Genomic DNA, 24,611 nt, shown 5'->3' on the forward strand with positions numbered 1-24,611 from the left:
TATATGATAAATATTATAACTCTAAACGCCGTACTTGGGCTAGAAGAGCATAAGATTTAACGCAGGGCATGTACGGTACAGAAATGGAGTGCTACAGAGGGAGAGAGGTTTGTTGAAATAATGTCTGATTCAAAGAAAACTGAGTTTATTAACAAAAGTTCAAATTTCATATCATCTCTGTACAGAAGAAATACTGGGAAGTGTCCTATCCTTGTCCTACGGCTGGCAACATTCCTTGAAATCCGGCTGCTACTCTCATACGGTTGATAAATATTTTACTTGTGAAATTAGTCCTGTTCACATGTGTTAATTGAAAAATAAATTGAAACTGACTCTGTTCGTTAACAGTCCTTGGTTCGATCACTCATAAGGTTGATAAATACAAGTTCAAATATACAGTTCGCAGTCTATCACCTATGAAAATATTTCCAAGTAGAAATTAAACAACCATTCAAAACTACAGCGCGACTGCCACAAGCCGACCGACCGGGTTCCCCTTTTGACCATGGTACTTGACACACTGATCTGCTTTGGGAATTAGCCCTCCTTATATACGCCAATCATGCAGATAGCAGTAATTGTATTTCATTTAATATCTTCTTTAGCTTTTGTCGGATTTACACCAAACTTGGTGGAGATGGAGACAAAAATTTGGCAACACGATGATGTTGTTCTCATAATTTAATTATTATCCTGAGGAAAGTCATTAGGCATAGAACATTTCGAATGTTCTCTGGCTGATGAAATCTTTCTGTCGTAAGGTGAGGTAGGCTGTGACGCCATACGCTCCACGTCGCATACGGTCTGCATGCTGCAGCTAGCTGTTGAGTTGGTGTGCAGCACGTAATTCAAGTTTGAAGTGCGGGGACTTTATCTTGAACCAGCGTTCCTGGTACAATATATTAATTCAATAAATGATATATTAATTTCAATTTTAATAAACCTCTTATATTTTCTTTTCCTTCATAGCAACAATTGATGATTACATGGCATTATCTCTGGTTCATATGTTACAGATCAAGAATGTTGAGCTGTTGCACGGAGCTCTACCTGCCACAAATGAGTCAAGCAATGCTGGGGTCATTGCTGCCATCACCATCTCCTGCATTGGGGCTGTCTGTCTTCTGCTGCTGGCAGTACTCTTAGTAAGTTATCACCTAAGAAGAAATATTTTTAATTGTTCACTAAGGAAATCAGTACGGTACTATTTGAAATTAAGTCATCAACTCTCAGTTCATTGGAAATGTGTTGGGGGTTGCACCCTTGAAGGACAATGATTGGTACCCGGAGGATTTTGTCCACTGCTGATCTAGACTGATAGGCATTACTAAGGTGCTGTCCAGTTAATGCATGGACATGTTTTTCCAGGTAACATACCCTTACCTGGTGATTTTAAGGTTCTGGTATTGTAAGAATTATTAGAAAATCTACTTGAAGGTGTACAGCATTACCTCCCAGCTTTATTCACAATCATTATGGACTGTAAAAAGAAAGCCTTCTCTCTCCTATATCTTAGTGGTATACATAGCATTATTATAATACACAAATAGTAAATTAACCCTCAGTTACCCAGGTCATATTTCTAGGACATATGTACCCAGGTTCATTCTGACTGTCCTGTATATACTTTTGCATACTACAAGCAAATGAATTATTAAAATGGGTCAAAACTAAACTATACACCTTGTGGAAGTAACACACACATAAATAAGAAACATCTTATTCACTTTTCATATTAAGTACTTAATTAATCTCCTCACTAATCCTTATAGCTCATCACTGCATCCTCGAACTATTCATTATTACATATTTGAAATGTTCATAATTTTCATGTGCGAGCTACCAACTGTGGAAAAACTCAGGTTGGCGAGAACTGTTCTAGGTGTTAATGATCACGACAGGGATATTTGTGTTTGGGGCTTGAAAAGTCCTGACATATAGGACTGACTCAATTCACTGGCTCTATCCGTGGATGGGTTGCAAGGTTTAAACACAAACACCATCTTGGCTCATGGGAAATAACAAAATGTGTAACCACTAAATCCTAGAATTCAGATTGTGACGTGAATGGAAGATGTTACAAGTTTTGCAATGAGGTAATGTCCTTAATGAACAACATGGAACGTATACAGAATTATAATACCAATCAGAGTGGTATACGGAAAGAACTTTACTCATCACAAACTCTGCATTTCAAGAGAGAGAAGTTGGTAAGAAGTTCGGTGTGGAGTGATCATGCAAAAACTCATTCTTACACCATCCAACCCGTTACGTCAGCAAGTGGATACATGTTTCCAAAGATACTGGTAATTTTTCCAGGAACCTGTAGATCAGTTTGGAGTGCGAGTAGTGCAACATATGTTGAAACCACAAAATCTGATTCAAGTTGCTTCAAAGTCCAGCCTAATCATGAAACAAATCCTGACACAATTCTTTCAAGATGTCTACTTTCCGTATGCAGTGAAGGAGTCTCTTCTTCTGGTTGATTCACTCAGGATATATCATGAAAGAATTCATATCGATGCTATCCAACCTCAAAACATGGTGTATACAATCAAGACAATTCCTACTGGGTGCACACCTTACATTCAGCCACTTAATATGCTATTCTTCTGACAGTTCAAGATGGCGCTGAAGCAGATTGAAGATCACAGTATCCTTAACGATTATATTATCAGTTCACACCATTGTCGAGGGATTCAATTTTGTATCTGATTTGAATTTTACACAATCAGTTCTGTTGTCCAGTCTTTGCAGACTTTGTTTGGTACTCCTAAACTGTAGCTGGATATGATGACTTTAGACCAGAGAGGTTTAAAATACTGTCCGAATGTAGTTCTGATGTTCAAAAGCAGTGTGACTTGAAAGACTGCTTAATGCTGGCATTCATGAAGTGCACCTACTGTAATAAGCAACTCTGTTTCTGGCACTTTATACTCTGTGGACATGTTCATCCTTGTAATCTTTTTCCATTTATTGAACTCGGTGATTGAACATGCGTATGATTGTAAAGTGCAGTGTAATTGTCAATGGCAAATATTGTGTGCATATTTGTAATATACATGTAAAACTATTACATGCAAACCGAAACTTTTTTGCAAATGCGATCGCAGCTTGCGCTATCTCCTCTGTGAGTTTATTACCGTGCTCAAGCTCATGATGAAGACTTTTTTTTTGCAGTCAATCATCAACTCTCTGTATCGTTTAATGAGAGCGTGTTTCAAGCCTTGGTTTCCTCTTTTTATAAGTAGAAATTGCTCTTTATATCCTGAATACTTTTAGACTATTAGTAAATAATCAACCACTCTCTTTTCCAGATCATTATGCGGAAACGACAGAAGAGGTTCAACTATGGACAACGCTGTACTCCTGTATCTCTGGATGCCTACAGCCTGGACAGTGTATCTGTTTATGATAGTGTACGCAGAAAGGGAGGTCATCGTGCCTCTAAGCGCTCCTATGGTAATCCAGGATTTGATGATCCAGTAAGTTTGCATTTCTGTTCTTTCATTTGCAAAATATAAGTCTGCAATTGACACAGGTCTTATTGAAGGCAATGAAAATCTCCTTGATTTTCATATTAGCTCAACGTATTAAATAATGAAACAACTTGCTACGAATCAAATGTCTCTTAGCCCATATCTTATGCAACATCTTTCAGCAATTTTGTGCACATACAGTATTGCCTGTTTTGGCATACAATGCAAAAGCTGTACAAGAGGCAGTAAGTGAGGAAATCTTAAAAACAATGTACGATTTTATGTTGAGCAGAGTCCACTTCTCAGATCATATTTATGAAATGTTACTGTAGGCCTACTGTACAAAGCCCACCTGGTGGCCATGATCGTTAAGGCGCTGAAGTCTAAACAGTCTGACACCAAGGTTAGCCAGTTAGAGTCCCGTTGGTCAAAAAAAATTTCACCATCAGAATGTTGGCCGGCAGGGTATGGGAGGTGGTGGTATACAATTCCTAATCACTAGATTGCGTGCCAAAAGCCTGGATTAAATTACAAACTTCTCTGCAGTGCTCATATGGAGTGAGGGCATATGACGCTGTTGATGGTGATTCGTCCGTCGGATGGGGACGTTAAGCCTTGAGCAGACCCCATGTTGCTATTCGACAGGATTAGGCTATATGCCGGCACTGGGTTTCACCCTCTCCCTACTATCATATATCACGTCATTCATTTCATCTCATTAAATCCTATGATGAGGTTAACGTCACGAAGGGCATCCGGTCATAAAAACCCGCCACGACTGATTCATCTCACCTCATACCCGACCCCGTAGGGAAGCGGGACAAGGGTTGGACAAACAACAGCAACAACACTGTACTGTACAAACTATGAGGGTTGGGGCATAACTCATGACTTTTTTCCTGCACAAATGTGGAATCTACCAGACAAATTTAATTGTAGATGGGGGAGCATAAGGTGCTGTGGAATGTGTGAATAAGGACGAGTAGGTTTATGAGGGGTAGGATAAGTGAGGAAACTGTCAGGCATGAAATCATTTTGCTACATAATGTTCATTCTTAAAGAGTACAGTAATCTTTATGATAAGCCATCAGTGTAGTCCTCTAGATTGTTCACAAAATGTTATCTACATTGGGGGAAACTTCGGATACCAGTCGTCTCACCATTTTGCAGCTCATGTTTCACAGTGTTGGCAGTATCCTCTCTTGTGCCAAACTGTCTTCCACACAATGCTTCTTTCACTTTGGAAATGAGGTCAAAATTGCACAGAGACAGGTCCGGTGAGTATGGCGGGTGTTCCACTATTTCCCACGCTATTCTTGCCATTCTGAACAGAGGCAACTCACTACTGCAGTCACATCACCCTGTGCGTGATACTTGTCCAACACACTGCAACATGTGCCGTGTCCATGTACTGTGAGTGTCAAGCTTCCACCATACAAATTTGAGAGGAAAATATTAGTGTTATGACATGCCCCAAACCTTGTATACCCACTTCTATAGCAGTTGCTGGAGAGAAGGTGGAATAGTACAGTATAACAGAACACATGGTAGATTGCACATACATACATACATACATACATACAAGCCTATTCACTGTCCTATTGGACAGTCTCATCTCATGGCAACTGATAGAGAAGTTTTTTTTGAAATTATGGTGTAAACTATGAGTTTACTATGGTGTATGGCAGACGTGATAGCTTTTGTCATGTAATTGCTACTGTTAGAGTATTTAATAAAGGCTTAAAACCAGGCCATAATTCTGTAACACATAAGCAATTTTTTGAAGTGCAAAAATTTGGTCTCCTACTGTATACAGAGTGAAAACTTGTTTGTTTTAAGTAGCTATGTGGAATTATGCACTGTAGGTATACTTGGCTTCTTTGAGCAGAGATAGTTCAAATCCTCCTCTACTCATGACTTTTCTATTTTCATTTTTCACTTGGGAAGGCATCGTTTATGAAGATGTAACATTCCTGAAGTCTCAGATATCCATATAATGAAATTATAATAAATATTTCAACCTAATCACCAAATGGAAACAAACTCATTGTATACACATTGTCAGCATTATGCAGGATCCTTTCAGTTAAGTAATAGGTACATACTCCACTAATTGAGAATGGTTATTACTTTCAGGGCTTAAGAGGGGCATAATTCAACACATTGTGGTTGTTGCAGCAAGGTAAATCTTGTTCATACATTTTATTTTATTTTGACTAGCGGTTTAACATCACAAGTACACATAGAAGGTTTTCAGTGATGCAAAGATAGTACTTGTACATGCAGTCACTATGTGCAAGGCAATAAGTGCATGAATATAATATTACTCTACGGAGAAGAAAGGCACAATGCATGAGTAGCACTATGCTTACATCAAGAACAGGGGCTGATGACCTTAGATGTTAGGCCCCTTTAAACAACAAGCATCATCATCATCATCATCAAAATCAAGAACATTTTCCTAGATGAAGACTATTGGCTTCAGATACATTTTGAAGGGTTTAAAGATAGTTACGTGAAAGGATATCCTTTGGATGGCACCTGCTCAGGATGCGCCAGTGATGTCTTGTGATAATGAAGAAGCTGTACATAATGCAACTGAGAACAACCCGCACACAAGCAGTATTAATTGCTGTGTTGATGGGTGAAAGTACCTCATACCACTGTGAGTGCCTAGGTGTTAATATAAGGAAAGATCTTCACTGGGGTAATCACATTAATGAGACACAATGGGACAAGGATGTTCTCTACATCTTCAAATGGATGGACTCTCTCCCTATTCATCTGAGTTCTCAACATCCATTTCTTCTCAGCACTGACAAGACCATTTCACATTCCTAGTTTTCTTTACCACCTGTATTTATCTTATCATTTTTTCCCTTCCCTTTTTGTGTATTTTACTTGCTCTCTTTTCAAATTACACCTCCCACATCTAGACCGAACATCAGTCAAGGTAGCCTCTCGATGACATTATATTTGCAATGACAGCTACTGTCCATTGCTTAGGAATACTCGCCATTACACGATTCACAGCCTTATTGCAAAAGCCTTTCACAATAACGGGTGGAAGGTACATGAAGAAGTGAACTACTCAGCTGAAAATGATAGCACAAGAAGAGTACATATTCTAGCCGTTGATAAACAGAGACATCGTTCAACTGTACAGCTAGAATCAAACGAACAACAGCTGCATGTTGTGCACCCTGAGAAGCAGGCAATTTACGTTCCAGTATCCACTTACATCTAGGAGAAATACCATGTAAACTCCGTCACCATTTATGGATTACTAGTGGGCGCTATACCATACAGGGGTTGAGTGACTGAATTGTGAAAGAGAGTATGACTGATGGAAAGCTACCTGGCCATGATAGCCGAGACAGATGCGCATGGGTCCATGCTTCTTTTAAGAAATCATTTTTACTCCTTAAACAAATAACAACATGACAATACTGTGGCTTATGGCAAACCCACTGAGGGTCAGTTTCCCGAATAAAGGTTTATATATATATTATATATGGCTGCCTATTGGGACTTTAATTTTTGATAGATTATTTTCTGCTGTACACAGAAACTATTTTTTCCATGAATATTGAATTTTCACGACCGCATTGTAATCGAAATGGACTTTCAACGTATTAGGTCGTGTTACGTACATGTAGTACGTATTGAAGAGATGTTAAGTACAGAACAAAAATGGCCAGCCGGATCCCACTGGTGTCCAGCTGGCCATTTTTGTTCTGTACTTAACATCTCTTCAACACGTACTACATGTACGTAACACGACCTAATACGTTGAAAGTCTATTTCGATTATTTTTTCCATCTCTGTATTGGACAGGGTTAGCTAAGTACAGGAATTTTTATATGTATTTTAGCGTTAATGACATGAGGCTATAGAAAAATTCCATTAACACCAGGTTCCCCAGTGGACAGGTTTCACTGTACATGTCACCTTTTAACAGGTGCCTATAATTATTTGTGTTATTTTTGTCATTTTTTATTTACTACTTATTTCATCTCTCACATATGTTTGCATCTTTCATTTTGGTTTCATATTAATATAACCTGTAAGTTTTTCATGGTGTTGAACACAAAATACAAATTTATGAAAACACTATAACATACCGGTACCTGGAAAAGATTATATTTTATTAATTTTATTAAACAAAAAAGGTTTTATATTGGTTACATTTCCAGTCTCCTTTATTTATAATTTCATCACCTGCTCAAAGTAAATTAGAACTGAAAATTGAAAGTATTTTCATTACCCTGACTGGGCCTCACTGAGCAAATTTTGCCTGTTACAGGGAGCTCCTTCTCATCCAATGAACTTTGCTGGGCTGGCCAACTTCAGCAGTGACCGAGCAGCTCTTGAGGAGGAGTTTGGTATGGTGCCACAAATAGCCCCCAAGTCAGATGAACTACCAGAGGGAGCAGAAACTAAAAACCGTTACTCAAATGTCATACCACTTCCAGAGACTAGAGTACCTCTGACACCAATCGAGGGAGAGCCTCTTTCTGACTACATTAATGCCAACTATGTCCGGGTAAGGAAACCTCTTGCAACTTCCATAATCTCTTCTGTATAATTAGTTCATCAGTCCATAGACTGGTTTGATGCAGCTGTCCAGGTCACCCTAACTCAAACTAACTTTTTCATTTCTCCGTAACTACTACATCTACTCTGATCTGTTTGTCATATCCATGCCTTGGTCTACCACTACCGTTCCTACAGCGTACACTTTCCTCACAAAATTAACTGAACAAGTCCTGGGTGTCTTAAGGTGTGTCATGTCATTCTCTCTCTTCTTCTCATAAAATTTTCCCAATTCATTCTCCTCTCATCAACTCGATTCATTATCTCATCAATTGTGATTTAATCTACCCTTCTCACCTTCAGCATTCTTCTGTAACACCACATTTCAAAATGTTCTGTTATTTTTCTTTCTGTGTTAGTTATTATCTGTGTTTCATTTCCATACAATGCCACACTCCAGACGAAAGTCTTCAAAAATACCTTTCTAATTCCTATATCAGTGTTCAAAGTGAGCAAATTTCTTTTCTTAACAAAGCCCTTCTTTGATTGTACTAGTCTGCATTTTATGTTCTCCATATTTCTGCCATTGTTATTTAATCTACTAATCAAGTAACAATCAATATCCATCTACTTCCTTTTAGACTTCATTTCCTAATCTAGTATTTCCGTCATTGCTAGATTTTGTTCGACTGCACTCCATTACTTTTGTTTTGGATTTATTTATTTTCATCTCGTGCTCTTTCTCCAAGACTGTGTCCATAGCATTCAGCAGTTTCTCCAGATATTCTGCATACTCAGAACAATATCATCAGCAGATCCTAGAGTTTTAATTTCCTCTCTTTGGTTTGTGATTCCCTTTCCAAATTATTCTTTGATTTCCTTTACTGTCCCTTCTGTATAAACATTGAAAAGAGAGTGGGCAAACTACAGCCTTACTTTACTGCTTTCTGGATTGCTGCTTCTTTTCATAGCATTTAATTCTTATCACCATTGACCAATTTTTGTATAGATTGTAAATAATAATAATAATAATAATAATAATAATAATAATAATAATAATAATAATAATAATAATAATAATAATAATAATAACAACAACAGTTTTCTGAATATTACATGTGCTTAATTTTATGTTTGATTTCTACCTAAAATGTGTGCTTTTACTATGTTTTAAATTTACCACCTTTGCAATTAACTTTCAAGAAATTAATGTGTATTTCCCCGTCAGGTCGTGCAGAGTCTCTCTTTTCGGAGTTACCTGTCTGGATCCTTTTCATGTGCTCGTACTGTGTTCTCTGTCTTCTACACGTACAACTTAAATAATGAAAGGGAACTAACAAATGACTTCATTATATAAAACTAATTTTATAATGTAAGAGTGCATTTGAATCATCAAATGAAATGAGCTTCCTATTACAGGGTCCCAAGAATGAGCAGAAGTTCTACATAGCATGCCAGGCTCCCTTACAGTCTACAGTAACTGATTTCTGGCGTATGGTGTGGGAACAGCAAAGTAAAGTGATCCTCATGCTGACTGATCTGGTGGAGAATGGTGTGGTGAGTAGTGATGATTTTGAAAGGAAACTATTTAACTATTTTTCACTTTGGCAAAGGGAGAGCAGATGCGTGGCCTTGGAAATGGGTGCCAGAAGTGACTGGCTGCACCCACTATACACGATACTTTCTGCTCTCTGCTTTTTCGCTTTCCTTTTTTCACGTTGTTCAGACACGACAGGTTGATTGGTTTTTGTTAAATATGTATAGTTTAGTCAAATATTTTTGCATATACTGTATTTTAGTCATTTTCATTCATGCAAAGCTTCACATCCTTCTTGTAGATCTGTGGATTTGGACATAGCATTGGCAGAGTGAAACCTTTCCCATCTTCTTTTTCTTCTAAGTCACTACTTGAAATGATGATAAAATGGTATACCACTTCCCATGCATTACAAAATTTGGTACGAAAATGTGTTCAAGCTATGTATAGAAGTGCTAATATGCGAACAGCAAATATGCCGCAAATGACGAGCACAAAGGTCACTTGAATTGTTACAGCGAAGCATAAAAATGCAGAACATCACACGACTGCTACAGCAGTCCACCGGAGCAGAAAGTTTAAGTGTGTTCGTACAGCCCGAATTGAGAGTTAAAAGTAGTTTAAGAATTCCATATTTTACTTCTATCCATGTGGTTGCCTTGTAGTCCTTGAATCCGTCTAACCCAAACAATTTATTTGGATCCTAATACAGTCATCTGAATTAAACAGACTTGTTATTTCTTCTTCTTCTTCTTCTTGTGAATGTCTTTTTTTTTTTTTTTTTCAATACTTGTGTGAGGACCAGTATTGATCACCTTCTTGGACCATTTTTCCTTTAAATGATTCCAGATTTTAAAATCGAAGTATAAGGCCACTTAATACTTAACTACAGTAAGATGCTCCCATTTATTATGCTAATTACTGTGTTGATTGGGTGATAGTACCTCATTAGGAACACACTGTAAGAAACTAGGTGTTAATATAAGGAAAGATTTTCTTTGGTGTAATCATATTGACATGGTTGTAAAGAAAGGTTACAGATCTCTGCACATGTTTATGAGAGTATTTAGGGGTTGCAGTAAGGATGTAAAGGAGAGAATGTATAAGTCTCTGGTAAGACCCTAGTTAGAGTATGGTTCCAGTATATGGGACCCGCACCAGGACTACTTGTTATGAGAACTGGAGAAGATTCAAAGGAAAGTAGCATGATTTGTTCTGGGTGATTTCCAACAAAGGAGTAGTATTACAAATATGTAATGTAAAACAAAAGCTAAAGGTTTCCACCTATTCAGTACTATTTGTTGTAACCTTAAAAAAGTTACATATATTTGTTGAAACTAGTTTTGGTCTTACTAGAGACCATCATCAGTCAAAATCAATCAAAGTTAAGGCAAGACATGAATTATAGACACAATTTATGAAGCAAGCATCTGTTGCTGAAATTCAGTACAAGACAAGTAAAGATTTGAAAAACACTCATCAGAATCACATGTCCTGTGCAAGTTCTCAGCCTTCCTCCAATCTGAAGAATGCACCTCACAGAAGACCAGGTGAAGCACTTAAAATACCAGCACTTGAGGAACCTTCTAGAACTCAGCTCAGCTGAAACAAGTGAGAACAGAATGATACATAAAGTTTTCCCGACAATGTATGCCTGTCGTTATTTGCGAAATCCCAGTCACCACCACCACCCCCACCACCATCCCTCATACCTGACGATGAAATCGGGTAAGGTACCCGGAATTGCTTTGCACCTAGACGCTTTGACCTGCAATATATATGAAAGAATATGAGCAGTGTTGAGAGCCTCCGTGGCTCAGACAGCAGTGCATCGGTCTCTCACCTCTGGATACCGTGGTTCAAATCCCGGTCACTCCATGTGAGATTTGTGCTGGACAAAGCGGAGGCGGGACAGGTTTCTCTCCGGGTACTCCGGTTTTCCCTGACATCTTTCATTCCAGCAACACTCTCCACTCCCATTTCGTAGCATCTATCAGTCATTAAAAATTACTTTGGGAGTGGCGACCCCATCATACTAATAGCCTATATCTGATTCATTCATTACATCCCTGACCCGATCAATGACTGGAAAACAGGTTGTAGGTTTTCATTTTCACGACCAGTGTTGAAAAAAAGAAAAAGCGATGGGCCAGACTCGATCCAGCGATTATGGAGCTTGAACGCTAACCACTCGACCGCCGCTATCTCGTGCTCATGATTCCAGCGCACCGGTACATATTCGATGCGAAAACTTATCTTGCAATTTTCTCGAGAATGCCTAAGTAGTACGACTTACTACTTGCACATTATGTTTTCCTAATGGACTACTAAAAGTGTACAAAGTTTGAAGATAATCCATGATCCGAACGTCATGGCCTCCCCTTGTAAGTGTATTGTACCTGTATTCAGTCTGTGCTTATAAAATTTGCGTCTATATTTCCTCTGCCCGCTTGTTGTGTTTTGTAGATATTGCAAAGAATATTAATAATTGTGGTATTTGTTTGATATTTATTCCCATTTTATATGGTATTCATGTTTTTAGAATATTTAATGGAATTTAAGTAAATTTTTACTGAAAAATACACCACAAATGCTACAAAAACTGTCTGATGCGTGGCATTTCATTGAAATTACTGATGATCATCGTCACTATAAGACGGCGGATGTATAGCAAATTCTTTAAAAAAAGTCGACAAATTAAACACTAACGATAAATGAGAATGTACATATTTTCATATTTCATACATTCGTTTTCTTCATATGTATAAAGCAGTATTTAGCACGTCGCGAGCACGTATGCTCCGCTCCACTGCTGCAACTCCAAGCGAGCACTCATGCAGTACTGTTCCTCCATCCTCTGCTCACCCTCTCGAGCACCGATTGCTTCATAAGCAACAGTTTACTACCAGATGATACTGGATGTAGCGCTGCACTCGCACTACCAATTGCAATCATAGAAGCAACTGCTCCGTTCCCAGCTCTAGTGTTTTTGAAATCTTTATTTGTCTTGCACTGAATTTCAGCAACACATCCTTGCTTCATAAATTTTATCTATAATTCATGTCTTGCCTTAACTTTTATTGATTTTGATTGATGATGATCTCTAGTAAGACTGAAACTACTTTCAACAAATATATGTAACATTTTTAAGGTTACAACAAATAGTACTGAATAGGTAGAAACCTTTAGGTTTTGTTTTACATTATATTCCTATTCAGTACAGATTAATATGAAATTTATTACCTACTAGCAAATGTACCCGTGCTTCACTATGGTATTCTGCATTGTTATATGGATATCAAGTAAATTTCTGTATACGCAGTGAATACATTTTGTTTTAAATTGCATATCTCTTAGCCTTATCCAGAAAAAGCAGGGGGAGGTTTCCATATATTGTTTCCTATGTAAAGTGTGAATTGTAAAGTTGTAATGATAACGGCAGGCTCACTTGCCTACTGCCATTCACAATCGAGTAGGGAAGTTTTCATTATAATGGGAGGCCCCATTACCTACTGCATGGTCACAATCGATTTGAGGAGTTTTCGTTACAATGGCAGGTGCCCTTTCCTACTTCCGGACAGATTACAGTTGAGGAGATTTTATTACAATAGCAGGCACCTTCCCTACTGCCAGTCAAAGTTCAGTTGTGCTGTTATCATTATAATGACAGGGCCCTTTTCTTAATGACAGTCACACCGAGTTGGTAAGTTTCCATTATAATAGCAAGGCCACTATGCCTAATGCCAGTTACATTTTAAATGGGTAAATTTGTTTATAATGGCGGGCATACGTGCCTACTCCCAAACACAATTGGTTAGGGGAGTTTTGAACAAAATTGCATGATCCCTTGACTTCCGCCAGTCAAATTGAGAAGGGAATTATTAATTACAATGGTAGTCCTTCCTTACTAATGCCGGTTACAAAGGAGTTGGAGAAGGATCCCATTCCTACTGCCGGTCAAAGTCAATGTGGAGAGTAATAATTACAGTAGCAGACGCACTCCTGCTGAGAGTCACTATCAATGTAAATTATGAATTATAATGGCAGACACACACTTTCTACATCACTACAAATTGATTTCAGTTAATATACATAGATCAACATACTAAGTATATGCATGTATACAATATTGCAAACCTTCATTTACAGATTAACTGCTGCTAAACGATACATCATATCGACAAACGGATTGTACAGTAAGACGCCTCATTTAGCGGTCTAAATGGCTGGATCTATTTATGGGTAAAATTGAGTTAGAAACGTTGAATAGGGTGAAATTTGGGTATGGTTTTCTCACAGTGCATTACTTTTTGGTACTAATATGACAGCTACATAGAATTTGACTCACGTATGGAATGTGTTTGGGCCAATGTTCGTGTAGAATTAGATGATTCTACCTTTCGTATAAGTGACTTGAACTACGAATTATACGTGTTCAAAGAGAAAAATTGTATATAATAGAAAAATAGAGACAAATCTAACATATACAGAATAGAAATATGACAAAACGTCATAGGAACAAAGTTGTAGACCACTCCAAATTGAACTGAGATTGTGCCATCTGTTTTGTGATATGACTTACTGTTTAGCCACAAAATACCTCAAAATGAAGGTTTGCACCAAATTCCAAAATTTTGGGGGGTAAAAAAATGAAATATTTGAAGAGGTGGAAGCTTTCCATCGATTACAAGCTAAGACATATAATTTTGCCAAATTTTAATTTTCTAGCTCGTCTGGTGAATTGTGCCTTAATCTTGCTTTGGGGGAGGGTTTAAAAATGAGGACTTTCAGGAAACTAAAGCTAACAAATATGCAGATGGTCATTATTACACTTGAAACAGATAACTGTATGAAAATTTTGCAAAAATAGTCAATGTACAGACATTACAAGATATTAGACTCATGCTAAAAATGTGTTAAAACATAATGAAGAAAAGAATGAAAAATTGAGACATGACGGAATTAAAACAATAAGTGATTATGGTGAGGTTGTGGACCTCTTAGTCTAAAACTTGCAGTGTGTTACAATTACTCACTTTACTTTCCATGTCCAGCAGACACATTAAATTATTCTCTCCAGAACTCTGCAGCTCTTGTTCCTCGGTCTGTGGCAAGCATAATATCTTACTGGCTACAAGAGTCATCCATCTCTTGACCTATGAGTAGGTGTTGTGGAGTCTGGATATCTCCACAGTCACATCTTGGATTTTTGCATAACCTCATTTCACAAGATTACTACAGCACTTGGACACACCTGTTCTCATCCGGTTTAATGACCTCCATAATGGCTTCCACTACTCAGTTTTTCTTTAGGAGTAAACCCCTCTGGCAGTACTTGTTTTCAGAGTGATATACGTCAAACTTCTGGTTTGGTAGAGAGGGGTACTGCTCTCTTCATAAAGCTCTTCCTGGATCTTAGGCGAGATGTGGTCACCTTGTGGATATACATTGGATGTCTGGAATCTGACTCAACCTTGTGTCTTTCTTTCTCAGCTGCTATCTCGCGTCAAATAACTGGAGGCGCAATACCAGCGAAAGGGTAGAACTTCTGCACTGGAGTAGGTATTAAACACCCAGTGACAATACGGGTGGACTCGTTGAGAGCTGTATCCACTAGCTTGGTATGGGCAGATGCTCCCCACACTGATGATCTGCACTCTCCTGCAGCAAAGCACAGACCCAAAGCAGTTGAACGCAGAACATGAGGGTTTGCTCCCAGTCAACTTCCACAGTATACTATTCCTTGAGCTGATCTTGCATTTCAGCTCCGTACAATGTTTCTTGAAGTTCAGGGAGTGATCAAGCTTGATTCCCAAATACCGAGGCATATCACAATTCTCAAGTATTAGTCCTTTCCAGAACATTCAGCTTTCGTCGGGTCTCTCTGTTGCGAAGATGAAATGCACAGACTTGTGTCTTTCCTGGATTAGGTTTCAGGTGATTCTCTGTGTAATAATTACCTAATCTCTCAAGAGTATTCTTTCCACCTCTTCAAAGCTCCTACCCTGTGCAACAATAGCAGTGTCATCAGCATAGATGAAGCGCCTTGCCTCTAGATACACTGAAGAAAATGGAAATTGCAACATCCAGAAGGAGTGGTGCTACATTGCTGCAATTGAACATGCAGGACGAGTGTTCAGTTGTGATTCGATGATTACACTTTCAGGTCCCTCTGACCGCAAGTTTGGACAACAATCAATACAGGATGTGCCCACCACGAGCTGCAATACATTGATGAATTCGTCGAGGCATGGAGTCAGTAAGGCTTTGGATTGCTTCCTGAGGAATTGTGGCTCATGCTTGCTGCACTGCATGGGTCAGTTGTTCCAGAGTTGTGGGTGGCTGAGGACGGTTGGCCAGTTGTCGACCCATCATGTCCCACACATGATCAATAGGACTGAGGTCCGGGGATCTGGCGGGCCATTCTAAGGTTGTGATGTCGGGGAGAGCTTCTCTGGAGATGCGTGCAATGTGAACCCAGGCATTGTACTGCTGAAACATCCCATTAGCAATGTTCACCCTCATAGGGACAACCACTGAATTGAGTACCCTATCAACGTCCTGTCGAGCAGTCATAGTGCCCTCAACAAGCACTAATTGTGATTTCACATTAAAGCCAATAGCTCCCCAGACCATAATGCTTGGTGTTGGCCCTGTGTGCCTCTCGACAATCTGGGCGGCCCCTCTCCCCGGTTCGTCGGTGCACACGATTCTGGCGATCACTGCGGGCAAGACAGAAGCGCGATTCATCACTAAAGACGACCCTATGCCTTTCGTCGACCCACGTCGATCTTTCTCGACACCAGGCCAGCCTTATACGTCGCTGTTGTGGGGTCAATGGAACACCTTCTGCAGGGACACAGGCTCATAAGCCAGCTGCACACAAGCAATTACCAATTGTTTGTTGTGTAACGTGGGGTACCACAGCTGCTCGAATTTGTGCTGCTGTTTCATGGGGTTCTGTCTGGGCCATCCGAATGATGCGGCGATCCTCTCTCTCAGTTGTCTGTCGCGCTGGGCCTGTGCCAGGTCTACGAGTGTGGGTACCTTAATTTGACCACTGCTGCCATACACGTTGTACCGTAGATGCCTGTCGGCCAACACGTGCAGCGATAGTCCTCAGCGATAATCCAGCCTCACACAGCCCAATTATCCGAGCCCTCTCAAACGGCGACAGTTGTTGATAGCGTGCTCTTCTCTGTCGTCGAGGCATGTTTGACGGGGAAAACTTCACTGCACAGACTGCAAGTCAACTACGCTACACCAGAGTCCATATACTGGAGTTGATTCCTCCGCGACTAATCACGTGGGGAGACCTGTAGCAACAATCCAATGGGTCTGAAACTTTGATCATTTACATACCTACATGGCATCGTTCCATATCTTGAAAATCAACACAAACGACCAATGCCTTCATGGTGTTGCAATTTCCATTTTCTTAAGTGTATTTTGGCTGATCATTTGTATAAATAGTAATGGTGATAACACACTGCCTTGAGGTAATCCATTTTTCTGATTCCTTCATTGACTCTTTTTTCTTTGAAATGTGACTTACAACCTTCTGTTCTGAAGCACTACTTGAATGGCATTTGTTAGTTTCATATCCCTGGTCATGTTATATATCTTGGCAATGAGCTTCCTATGATTCACTCTGTCATATGTTGCATAGATATCTATGAAGGCAACACCAGTGATCAGTTTATTCTCATATCCATCCTCGATATGCTGTGTTAGGTTCAAAACTTGGCTGCAACAAGACTTCCCTGGTCTAAACCCCGCTTGATCTTGAATTAGCTGGTCATCTATGAACGATGCGCATCTATCAAGCCTTTCAAAAGCCTTGTATAGGTGGCACAGGAGACAGACTCCCCGAAGATTGCGACTATTTACTAAATAAGCAAAAAATTATGAATATTGCAGTCGGGTGAACCCTGGGCAATGGTGGTCATAGACCAGCGGCTGATCCTTCAACCACCGGGAGATATAGAAATAAAAATTTAGCAGTCCCGTTCTCAGTGATCATGCCCAATGTTGGCTCAGCTGTGTTTGCCTTATTTTTAAATAGTCAGTAGGGCAGCAAAAAATTGAGAAACTATGTTTGAGAAAATAGCAAATACCAGGTAAAATGTATGTGATACATAGTGGAAACCACCAATGAAGTTCAAATCTTTAATGGAAAAAATGAGTTTGTGTGAGAAATTTGGGCTAATAAGTAAAAAATGAGAATGAAGAAAGCTTTAAACTTACTTATTATATACTTGTCCTCTCAAACACGGACATTCTGTAGCGCTAAAAAGTACCTAAACATAACAGGAAAAATATTTTTCTTCCCATGATTAGAAGCATCTGTAAACACTGTAAGAAACCTGACTTCATTCAATTCCTTCTGCAATATTTCAGAAGAATGAGGTGCAAGTATGTTCACAACAATGGCTTTGCACTCCGTATGACCGCAAGAGAATTTCTGTTCAAACTAATTTCTAATTAGTTTTGAAGCACAGTAATTGAAGCGAAAGCTATGATTTTCTTCAACTATGTGGTAAATGCAGGCTCCTTCCATTGCAATGAAGTGCAGTTCATGGTCTGTTGCTGAAGTTGGCCGGAAAAATGAAGTACACTTTTGGATGACGCTGCCGCAATGCAATGAGCCAAACAGGCAGTGACCAAGGGCATGCTTCAATGTTTCTGTCTGCAAAAAGTGCTGTCCTCTTGAGTTGTATTGAACAGACTTCCTACTGGAACTATGTCCATCATCATTTTTATGCTTTTGATCCACTTAGATGTTGACTTGCTAGACTTTTCAGTGAACCATTTATTACTTCTTGGATATTTTCAGAAGTAATAAACATACATACATATATAACCTGTTACCTTTCTTTCAACTTAATTTTTACATGGCTATTATGTTACTTTATAGGAGAAATGTGCTGATTACCTTCCCCCTTCAGAGGTTCTGGATTGCCATCGTCTGTTTGGAGATTTCCAGATCACACTCAAGAAGAGGGAAGAGCGGGAGAAGTACGTCATCTCGACCTTACAACTGAAGGTAAATTGAATTCGTTAACTTACAACTTGTAATCAACTGCTACTAAAGGAATGTGTTATTGTTCTTGACTTCTTGCTTTGATTTAAATCTGTGGTGGTTTAATAGATGAACAATGGAAGTAGTTCTAGAATAATAAGAAATACAATATACTGTAATATCTATCTGTTGAATTGGTCCTAAGATCACAATCACATTGTACAATGCAATATTGTTTCAACCTGTGTTGTTTATTTTATTGTATTTGTTTAATGTTGCACTTAACATATGTAGGTTTTCTTCATAATTACCTGTAGAAGGACAGGAATTTGGATATGAACTTGTGCTAGGATAAACATAATAACAGATCAGTGTGAGAAGACAGGCAAGAAAAATAAGAGACAAGGACCAGCATCCAAACATGTATCCTCATACATCAAGATATTCTCATAGATGATGTCTCTCCTCATTAACTTCAGTCCTTCTATCGTCTCATCCCTGATGAGCTTGTTTCTGGTTTCCAGTTTAATTATGGAGGTGGTGATCTGTATTCATTAAGAGGACCATTCTTGATAAACCTTGTCTTGATATGGGGAGGAAAGATAGATAAATATAGGAAAAGAGAAATAGAAAGATTAAAGGTCTCTACAGATAGCAGGAAACTAGGAACTGAGGACAAAGAGTAAATAAGAAAAGTAACACAATAGGGGAACTATACCGTAAGCCGAGGTAATACGGATAATTTTTATGCGTTTTTTGTGAAAATGACTTAGAGCGAATTCCACACTAATTTTCAAAATTTGTGGATAGGATCTTTGATCATCCATTTAGCCTGCCTTAAATTTGTGAAACTCTGTTCAGTCAGGATTCCTGCCAATTTTTATCTGTAGTATTTTAATAATTGTTTCATAATTGAGTATTTATTGTTCTAGGTGAATACAGTTTGGCATGGAGACAATTATTTGTTATTATAGGAATGACATGACATAAAAGCAATGACAAAACAGCAGCTTCAGTAATTTAACTGAGGTTTGTAAGGTAAAATATAAAATAAAATTTTAGCAATACTGGTGGGGTGTCAGTAATTGATATACAAAATCTGGCATAAATGATTGAATTTGCCCCATGCGATTGGCTTTACTCTTCCCATATTAAGACTGAGGAACTGTCTAGAATGTCTAATAATTTTAATAATAATAATGTTATTGGCTTTAAGTCCCATTAACTACATTTAACGGTTTTTTGGAGATGCTGAGGTGCTGGAATTTAGTCCTGCAGGAGTTCTTTTACATGCCAGTAAATCTACCATCATGAGGCAGACGTATCTGCTTCAAATACCACCAGTCTGAGCCAGGATCAAACCTGCCAAGTTGGGGTCAGAAGGCCAATGTATCAACCATCTGAGCCACTCAGCCCAGCACTCCGTATTTTGGGGTAAAACTGATCATTGATGCAATTGTCCTTCTTTGCGGTTTTAAACCTTAAAAAGCTACCACAATTCAGTTTTTAAAATTATTATTAATGTGTGTTATCATCCCTGACAATAATAATACCTCAAAAAGACTAATACAGTACACATGTCCTTGTAAAACGTACCCCTGGCCAATAAGTTGTAATGGTCGATCTTTGAATGTTAAAGCTTAAAACAACATTCACTAAAAATTGTTTATGTATTCCATTATGGTAAGCCACATAACATATGAGTGTCAAGGTATCAGCTCCATTTAAAAATGATTGGTAAGTCTAACATGGATGAACTTTGAAGCTTGAAGTACTCCTCAGCAAATGCAAACAAAAAGTATTTTATAAAACCCAACCAGTATTGCTAAAATTTTATTTTATATTTTACCTTACAAACCTCAGTTAAACTACTGAAGCTGCTGTTTTGTCATTGCTTTTATGACATGTCATTCCTATAATAACCAATAATTGTCTCTATGCCAAACTATACTCACCTAGAATAATAAATACTCAATTATGAAACAACTTCTAGAACACCAGTGGTTTGTTTCCACACTACGAAAACTCGGACTAAATTGCCATGCTATTAGTTGCATACATTCAATCGGGCAGACACTAAAATAAGTCCATTGTAGGAGAGGATATCCTGCTCCTGATAAAAATAAAACCATTCTCGTTTTTTATTCGATGGGTGGCGGTAACTGATATACAAAATCTGGCACAAATGATTGAATTTGCCCCATGCGATCGGCTTTACCCCATTTTATGGTATTCTTCCCATATTAAGACTTAGAAACTGTCTAGAATGTTTCCTCTCAGTGGGAGAGGATGCTTACCCTGCAAAATCAACTTCATCAAGTCCTGAGAACAAATAGATATAGAAGTACCTGTACTGGAATTGTAGAGAGAATGCATCTTGGATTATGACAATGGATGTGGGTTGTATGGAGTTTGTCCTTATCCTCTTATGTTTCAATATTTACCGTTGTTTGTTTATTTTGTCACTCTCCCTACAATGATCTGACAAGGGCAAAATATCTACATTGTATTTAACTTACTGTGTTTGATTTTTTGACATTGAATGTTTCCTGTAATATAAAAATTATGTACTGTTATTTGTCTTAGAACCTGGAAACCAATCTGTGGAGAGAAGTGACACACTTATGGTACCTAAGCTGGCCCCATCAGGGTGTCCCTGAAGAAACTAACTCCATAATTGCGTTCCTCATCGAGGCTCGTCCGTTCATGAAAGCAAACACTGGGCCCAACATCGTACACTGCAGTCCCGGAACAGGTCGGACCGGCACTGTTCTAGCATGTGATATCTGTATCAGAGAATTTGAGCAGAGCCGTATGGTGGATATTCCTCGCTGCGTGTACCGGCTACGTAGAGATCGAGCAGGAGCTGTTAAGACAAGGGATCAATATGTCTTCATTTACCAGGTAAGGAATCCAACATGCTCTTAGTATCACTTATTGTTGCTAACAGGGCATATTACCATATTTCACAGTCCACCTGGTGGCCATGATCTTTAAGGTTTCAAGTCTTTATGGTCTGACACCATGGCTAGACGGTTTGAATCCCCCTGGCGGAAAATATTTTCACCATCAGATTGTTGCCGGCGGGTGGGAGAGGTAGTATACAATTTCTTATCACTAGATTGTGTATTAAAGCGTGGGTTCAGTTCTGAACCTCTCCACAGTGTTCATGTGGAGCTAGGATATATGACTCTGTTGATGGTGATTTATTCATCTGATGGGGATGCTATCCTGGAGCAAGTGGCTGTGCAGTTTGGGTCATGTAGCTATGAGCTTGCGTTTGGGAGATAGGGTATTTGAACCCCACGGTTGACAGCCCTGAATATGGTTCTCCGTGATTTTCCAATTTAAAACCAGGCATTTGCTGGGAGTCTATTTTAATTAAGGCCACGGTCACTTCCTTCCCACTGCTAGCCCTTTTCTATCCCACCATCGCCATAAGACCTATCTGTGTTGGTGCGACGTTAAACAGATTGCAAAAATCAAAAAAGCTATGCCTGGAACAGAACACTTGGTGTTATTCAACAGAAGTAGGCTATGTGGTGACATTCTGTTTCACCCTCTCCCTACCTCATAATCATCACCACCACTACTACCATCACCACACACACACATCCTGAAGTGCAAGTCACCAACGGGTATCAGCTAGAAATATTCCTTTCCATCTTTATCAATTCCATTTTTTTTAAAACATTCATTTCTTCTCAACCACTGAAGAATTAATTTCTGCTTTCTAGCTTCATCAAGAGCAGAGGTGCTTACGCTAGGTTTTTCATCCTGTAGGCACACAGCATATAAGTAGAGCCCTGCGTGGATATACAAAATAATATCTGCATCCGCTCTGCATTTGCACTTCCTTCATCTGCACCTGCATCCGCACTTCCTTCATCTTCACCCGCATCTGCATCCACGAATGGTTATCCGCAGCCGCAAAATGGTTATCTACAGATAATTTAAATATTAAACTACAGTATATTACACCCAACATATTGAAATGGATATATCTGTTAACATAATACAATAGGCCTGACACCTGGGACCAGAACCCCTACAGTCGCAGGTTTATGAGGGATTTTCTCTTGCGAACACTACCGACATATTGACCTTTGTTCCTTCCATAAATTGTGGGCATGAGCCGCTTAGGCTTAGGTCAGATTCATGACTTTATGGTCTCAAGGCTCTGTATAGCCTGTATCACTATTCTCCCATACCAGTGTCAAGGGTCGCCTAACCAGAAGCAAAAACAGGAGTATACGTGAGTGAAAATCAATTAACATCATTGTTTAGAAATTATCAGCAAAATTATCCGCACAGCCATACAGCTTTTATCCGCCAAGACTCTAACTTTGCGGATATCCACGGATAATTCCGCGGGTATCCGCATCCGTGTAGGGCTCTACGTATAATTGAGGAGGTGAGTGGACATGTGCACTCTTTTGTGATAGCAACATTGTTATTATGTTACATGCCGCAAGGTCAATTAACAGTGAATGTTAATTTGAGTATCATGGGAATAGTGTTAGATTTTTATTTCCAGTGGTCAGAAAATAATTTTCAGTATAACTTATGTTGTAAAAAATGAGTTATTTCTGTTTTGTTTAAGTATACTGACCAGATGCAAGATAGTTTACCATGACCTCAAAATATTTTTGTACTCTATGTAATGAATTATGATTTTCACAATTATATTTTAAGACGTGTATGCTGTAGAAACATTCCTAATATAATAAGGAGCAAAGCAGATAAGCTGTGGCTTGTTGTTGCTTGAGTTTAAAGGATCTGATAAACTCATCAACAATCCAATTGTGTTTTCCGGGAATTACATTAGTTAGAATATTTATTTGAAAACATACTGTATATTTAATCAAAATCGAAACCGACTTTCAACCTATTAGTTCGTGTTACGTACATTTAGTAGGTGTTGAAGAGATGTTAAGTACAGAACAAAAATGGCCAACCAGACACCAGTGGGATCCGAATCCACAACCTCCCGATTTCGCGTCGGTTGCTCTACCAATTGAGCTATGGTGGCCTAGGCCATCTTTGTTCTGTTGGAAAGGATCTAAGCTACAGATCTGGCACAACTGTCATCACACTGTAGAGTGCGTTTAAGTTGCCCGTTGAGGGCGAAGTCAATGAATATTGAATTTCCACAACCGCATTGTAATGGAAACTGACTTTCAACCTATTAGGTCGTGTTACGTACATTTAGTGCATGTTGAAGAGATGTTAAGTACAGAACAAAAATGACCAACCAGACGCCAGTGGGATCCAAACCCACAACCTCCCGATTTTGCGTCGGTTGCTCTATCGATTGAGCTATGGTGGCCTAGGCCATCTTTGTTCTGTTGGAAAGGATCTACTTGTTATTGCATTTACAGTCCTCGGACACTCCCGGCACTAAAAGCCATACGCCATTTCATTTCATTTCATTTCATTTCATTTCATTGCATTTACAGTGTTATACTTGGATAGCAAATATCTGTGTCTTCACTAATGATGAAACCCACTCACTATTTGGAGGCTAGCTACTATCAGTATGTAAATATATAACATTTTAATTAATGAATAACAGGAATTTTACTTTTCTTAGTGGAAATTCTGTCATTACTATACAAAAAATCTTAAATCGCAGCTTGTATGCTTCATCCCCTGTATATTTGTACATTGTAATATGAAACTTGTAATGTGTCAGTTTTCCTTGGATGTGTAAATATAGGAAAATAAAACCAGGACTATATCGAGTGCAGTATAAATCAAACCCAAATGTTTTTAAAAGGTCTTTTTCTTGCAATTAATAGTGTCAATTTTGTTTTTATACTGCAACTCCAATCAACATTTTGTTTAATGGTACGAGGAAAGTAGTTTTACTGTGATCTGCAATGAGCACTTGGTACATAAGCATACAGACAAGTGAGCCCATTCGCACTGGACTAGCCTGAGCAACTCTGATCAAGAGGTTGAGCGTCAGCACTCAGTGTAGGGCTATCCGTGTTTTAAAAGGTTCTACTTTCTTTATGCACCATGTTTCACTTTC

General features: G+C 38.8%; 1 protein-coding gene across 1 annotated transcript in view; it reads left to right on the forward strand.

Moving 5' to 3' along the window:
* LOC136858648 (uncharacterized) overlaps positions 1-24,611 on the forward strand; it is a 247,880-nt gene that overhangs the window by 210,514 nt on the left and 12,755 nt on the right. Inside the window, exons 6-11 of the mRNA XM_068225648.1 lie at positions 1,017-1,145; positions 3,318-3,485; positions 7,786-8,025; positions 9,435-9,572; positions 18,470-18,598; positions 21,161-21,478. Of these exons, the coding sequence (XP_068081749.1) occupies positions 1,017-1,145; positions 3,318-3,485; positions 7,786-8,025; positions 9,435-9,572; positions 18,470-18,598; positions 21,161-21,478 (1,122 nt within the window). The remainder of the gene's footprint in view (positions 1-1,016; positions 1,146-3,317; positions 3,486-7,785; positions 8,026-9,434; positions 9,573-18,469; positions 18,599-21,160; positions 21,479-24,611) is intronic.

The sequence above is a fragment of the Anabrus simplex genome, chromosome 1 (genome assembly GCF_040414725.1).
Source record: "Anabrus simplex isolate iqAnaSimp1 chromosome 1, ASM4041472v1, whole genome shotgun sequence".
In the NCBI taxonomy this organism is placed as follows: domain Eukaryota; kingdom Metazoa; phylum Arthropoda; class Insecta; order Orthoptera; family Tettigoniidae; genus Anabrus; species Anabrus simplex.